The 5,913-nt window shown below is 36.1% G+C and overlaps 1 protein-coding gene across 1 annotated transcript; it reads right to left on the bottom strand.

Annotated features, from left to right (window-relative positions):
* Nucleotides 1–261: 261 nt before the first annotated feature.
* On the bottom strand, nt 262–3,476 carry LOC102600879 (uncharacterized). The gene is made up of 2 exons (XM_006361242.2): nt 2,475–3,476; nt 262–1,742 (listed from the first exon to the last, which is right to left on the bottom strand). The coding sequence occupies exons 1-2, from the start codon at nt 2,923–2,925 to the stop codon at nt 1,033–1,035; spliced, it is 1,161 nt and encodes a 386-aa protein (XP_006361304.1). The 5' UTR covers nt 2,926–3,476; the 3' UTR covers nt 262–1,032.
* Between the last annotated feature and the right edge of the window lie 2,437 nt (nt 3,477–5,913).

Genomic DNA, 5,913 nt, shown 5'->3' with positions numbered 1-5,913 from the left:
ATAAAATTCCCAGATGCAATTTATAAATGTGAAAAATGTAATACATGTGCTTATACGTTGGAGTTTGGAGCTGATTTTGTCAAACCCTACAGTGGACTTGCAAATAAATTTGAATAAAGTTCCTCCTTGAAATGACCACATAGATAAGTTGGTGTAGCTGCGTAAGGAAAGAAATAGCTTGTTGTTGGAGTCAACAAAGAGTTGGGTGGTGTAACAAACACTAAAATGGTTGTAGTGATTTTCTCAACTCACAACAAACAATAGAGAGAACAAACTAACAAGCTTTGATTCATACGAAAAATGAGCAATTACAATATGAAAAAGATGAACAATAACAGTAGCTATGAAGAAGATGGGATGAGGGAACTAAGAGAGAATTGGGGATGAGAAGCATAGTCTTTGCCTAAGCATAATCATAATTCACATAAACCTATTTTGCTCTCACAAGTCTCTATTTATCAACCCGGATCCCACACATAGCCACTTAATCTGGTGTTGGGCTGATTTGCCAATACTGGTCTAGGCCCATTCATAACAATACTCCCGTCCTCAATAAGAACCTTGTCCTCAAGGTTCAAGTCAAGGATAATTTTAGTAGTGCAATCTCCACCAATTGTAGCCAAGACAAATTGTGCTATGGTGCCAATCAATAGCATGTGAACCAATATAATTTTCAGATCATCAACAATTAAGTGCTGCTCATTATCAACATCCTCAAAGGCAAAGAAGCTCTTGTCCAACACAACGTAAACATAAACTTGACCACCCATAAATTGTGTAGAACACGCAACAACAATTGCATACTTCAAAGAAAAACATAAAACCTTAGCAGCAACCAAGCCATTGATATGTACCATGTCCGCCAAGAAAATAACTTCTGATTGTGTGTTACCTATCTTGCGGATACACGCATAACTTACTATTGACATCACCGACAAAGATTTAAAATTTTCTGAAGGGATAAGCTTATGACCATTCCATTGTTTAGCTTTCTCAAGTTCAATAATATCAGCACTATGTGGACCAATATCTTCAAGTAGCGAATCCCTCCGCTTTATCCACATGTCGCACTAGAATAACTGGATTGGATGCTAAGAAAACCTCCAGGGCACTACTAAAATGTTTAACTGGTATTGCAGCAGTTCTTACATGATTCAGCCCAAGGCAACAAACTTCCTGACCCCACAATGCAGCTATTAAAATATAAGTAGAAAGAAAACGACCAGTTGTAACCAAAGTCTTGTCGGCACCATAGTATAGAGGAGTATCCGGTATACCAGGATCAAATGGAAGATTCAAAAAGGTGTGATAAACAATAAAACTTATTGAGAAATAATAAAAATGAGCTTGCAGATCCACACTCCAACTAGAATAGTTGGTTGGCGGAAGGTTTTTCAAAGTCGTCGTAAGTATATTGCACACAAAATATGTAGGAGAGCTCAATGTTGTCCATTTGTTTTGTGTTCCCACATCTATCACATGGCTACCCATTGCCTGCTCCAAAACCTCACACGCCAACTTTGGTGATACATTAAATTCGAAGATTCTCACCTTGCCATCATTAGAGTGAAGTTCTTTTGTTAAAACACCACGCTCGTATTCTAAAGCAATGATGAATTCCTGGCCTGTATCGAACCATTTGTCCACATAACCAGAATTTTGTAATCCAGTATCCATTGCTTCAGAATATTGTCCCAGTAAAAACACTTGGACATTTTGACTAGGCAGCCCGTCAAAAAGATCTGTGGCAGGTAAACGAATGGATATATTAACACATCTAGCACCAGGATCAAAGGGAAATTGACTCAAATTAAGTTGATTACATCTACTGGTAGGTGTTCCATGTTCAGCGTTAAGAAGTACTTCAACATAATACATGTCGCTTGTCAGAATGAAAATCGCATTCTTCGAGAAAAAGTTATCAAGAACAAGAGATGTAGAGTGTGGCAAATCTTCTAAAGAACCTGTCTGTTGCCTCATTATCGGAGCCAATCAAATGACACCTTCAAGACAAAAATCCAGAACGTTGAGGCTTTTGTAAGCACATATATCAGACAAAAGGAATCCTAAAAAAATGCACTCCTGCCCAGTATCAACCTAATTGCATTTGCGTAAGCAAAGGTCAAGGCATAATGTTGATCTGTTTTGGGTACCCCCATAATATTCTTTAAGAGAATCATGCCAACAGGGAATTGTGCGAAGCCATAAGGCAATAACAAATGAATAATCGATTTCAGCAAGTACCTTAGAGCAACAATTATCAGACTTTTCCTCGAACACCTGGGTGGCGTTTGGTATTGAATGTTTAAAGTCCATGTCAATTTCTCTATAGGGTATTTCAGCAAACACCTTACAGGCAAAGCTTTTAGAATAGTCCTCCTCATCAATTTTAATTTCAAGTGGTGTATCCCCATCACAATTGCTACCAATTAACACAATCGAGGAAGTAAAATCAGTGGGGTGCAAAACATTACCGATGGAAGCGACAAAGATCTCTGGAGGGACCTTAGAATTATCCGCAGGTCGTAAGTTTTCACCATCCAAATCAGAAGCATATTTCGATTCTGTGGCCTCCTCTTGTTTTCCATTGGCTAAATCAGATTCAATTGCAGCATGAAGAATTTCCGGCAGAGCTATAGTTGCTACGTTAATGGAGTCAAAACCAGCCACACCCTCTGTTGATCTTGTGAAACTCCACTGTCGAAATTGCAAAAGCAATTTCACCTTGAAATGGTTCCAATCATGGAATTGTTTGTTGCGAAACAACCCATTGAACCAAATAAGAGCTTCACCATCAAAGTAAAATGAAGGAAGAGGTAGCCAGTCCTTCTGGGAGAAGCCAAGATAGGTAAAATACCATTCCGCTAAAAAAATCCACCCTTCTGGATTACCCCCACTAAATCGATCTAGCAACACCACAGCCATTGGAGTACGATCAATGAAAGCACCAATATAACAAACACTAAAATGGTTGTAGTGATTTTCTCAACTCACAACAAACAATAGAGAGAACAAACTAACAAGCTTTGATTCATACGAAAAATGAGCAATTACAATATGAAAAAGACGAACAATAATAGTAGCTATGAAGGAGATGGGATGAGGGAACTAAGAGAGAATTGGGGATGAGAAGCATAGTCTTTGCCTAAGCATAATCATAATTCACATAAACCTATTTTGCTCTCACAAGTCTCTATTTATCAACCCGAATCCCACACATAGCCACTTAATCCGGTGTTGGGCTGATTTGCCAATACTGGTCTAGGCCCATTCATAACAGTGGTGTGGACTTCAACATCATTTTTCATTTTTTTTCAATGTTGTCAAAGATGACATGGTTTCTCTCTTTGTGTCTGGTAAACCTATGAGAAATGTACTATGTGACGTTTCTGAATCCTAGATGTTGCTATTGAGACGTTGAAAAACAAGAAAGAAAAGAGAGAAAGAAGTTGTCCTTGAAAATCTCTAGCTCTCGATTTGCATTAGAGAAAGCAATTGAGGAGTGAAAAATTAAGGAACAAAAGAAGGATATTTATAGTTGGTGTGAGATGTTCGGATATGATTATATTTAAAAGCCTTATAAATGTCATTCTATATACATTGATTTATATTAGATTTTATCATAACAAAATTTTGTTTGACCAATCAACCCAAATTAAATAGCATATTAAATTAACAAGACTACCAAGAAATAAAAGTTTTAAAAGAACAAATTACAAGAGATAAGTTGGTTAATTAAAACAACATAAATGACAATTTACTATTCAAAGAGATGCAAATAGTCAAAAATAATTATGCTCTTTCATTAATTCGATTGTTAACCTCTTTATATGAGACCATATCGACTATATTTAGCATACTTAGGTAGAAAAATATTCAAATAATGGGGATTGTATTCATCTATTTCTGCCCTGCAAAAGAAAGTATACATCTCATATTCTCATTGGAAACAAGAACGCATAATTGTTATTTTTTCAGGTTTTCATTGTATCAGCAAATTAAACAAAATAGTAATATTTGTAATTGAATAGCTTAAACAACGCACAGTTGACGTTAAGCATACATCTATATTTCTAGGAACTTAATATTATATATTTCTTTTCCTTAGCGAAGTTTGATGTATGTTGGCACTCTCTTTAATTAGTAATTTCCTTTTTTTTTTAAATAAGTATTTTTCTTAAACAATAAGGAGGATCGATTATATGTGGATTTCTAAACAAAGAAATTAAACAACTGCTCTGGTATTCGAAAAAAAAGAAGGAAATTTCAACTTTCAAAAAAATATACGGGCCAAGGTGGGTAGAGAGCTGATAAGTCTTACTGTTCCCAGATGTTTTGATGATCCTCACAAATGCAGGGACCCGGTCCTCTGCAGAGTGTTGTCGTCCAGGGTAATGTGCCTTACAACTGGAAAGCTGTCTCGTCAGAAGTTGGTGAGGCGCCAGCGTACTGAACCAATCAAAATGGACGAGGCTGTTTGTCCAATGGTTAATAATTCTTTATGGTTGATATATTCAACATGACAAACAACATATCACTCATTCATTCAAAGAGAGAAAATTCAAGCTTCAACAAAACAACAAGGGACCTCATAGATTGACGATTTGCTTCCTGAACCTGTTGTTATTTTGATTGCTTGTATTTATGCTTAACTTGTAGGATTTGTTTCACTTTGATAGAAACGTTTCAAAACTTGTGTGAATCATTGTAAGCACATAGTTGAGGGCAACATTGTGTCTTACGAAAAAGTCTATATTAATCAATTAGGATTAGTATAGTGGGCAATGCAGGCATTATTTTGGGTCAGTTAAGTAATAGGTGGTATTACTTAGTGTGAGATTAGGTGGTTAATCTCATTGTGTGGTTGTAAACTGTGTTTCACTTTTGCTTGTGAAGATTAGTGAAAACAGTTTGAAAATCCTGTGAGACAAGTTATGGTTTTACTCCCTTGAGCAAGGAGGTTTCCACGTAAAAGTGTTGTGTCTTTTAATTACTTTCTGTACTTACTTTCGTGCATTAATATTGTGTAAAGGATTTGGTCCCATCGTAGTTAGTGGACGCATACATTCCAACAAGAACAATTTTTATTGTGTTGAGTGGAGCGGGTTGAAGTTTCCGCGGATTTGATACGCCACTCCATTGTTTGTCATCGCTAGGTAAAAACATCAACCTTTGAATGAGAAAGGTGTCAGTAGTTGAGAAAAGAATTTCAACAAGTAAGGTAAAGAAACCTATAACTATCAAAGCATAAAAGAAGTTTAATTAATAATCCTCCAAATTATCCAAGTGAGTTTGCCTCGTAATATATATGTACAAGATCGTGCCCCTAATTCCTCCAACACCAACAAATTTAGCTTGTGGATTGGAATCACATGAGTGGAGTAAGTCTTGTTTTTCTTATTTAAATGAAGGGTTTCATTCTAAATTAAAGTTAGTTTTGGTGATTGCTCTACTGTGGATGAAATGGGAAAAAGTGATATTAAAATAATAAAATTAAAATCAAGAATGACTTTGAAGAAATAATATCAAATGTGTTATATGTTCCCGCTCTAAAAAGCAATTTATTGAGTATTGACAATTGCAAGAGAAAGGGTGTTTTATTCTCATTAGGAAAGGTGCTTGTCAGATTTATAGTCCTACTAGCGAAGCTATTGTTGTTGTGAGAATGAATTCAAACAGGTTGTATCCCTTGGAATTGAGAGTGTTAAATCTTGTCTGAAAGCGGAAGTGAAAGATTCTTCCTGGTTGTGGCATTTTAGATATCGTCACTAGGTTTTTGGTGGATTAAAAACTCTCCAATAGAAAAAAAAATTGGTGATAGGCTTCCAAAATTTCTCATCCCCTCCCAAGTTTGTGAAGAATGTATTGTTGGCAAACAATATCGTTCTCAATTTCCAAAAGGAAAGTCGTGGA

Source organism: Solanum tuberosum, unplaced genomic scaffold, assembly GCF_000226075.1.
Source record: "Solanum tuberosum cultivar DM 1-3 516 R44 unplaced genomic scaffold, SolTub_3.0 scf00349, whole genome shotgun sequence".
Taxonomy (NCBI): domain Eukaryota; kingdom Viridiplantae; phylum Streptophyta; class Magnoliopsida; order Solanales; family Solanaceae; genus Solanum; species Solanum tuberosum.
The sequence above is the reverse complement of the archived record's forward strand: the minus strand, read 5'-3'. Positions and strand labels throughout refer to the sequence as shown.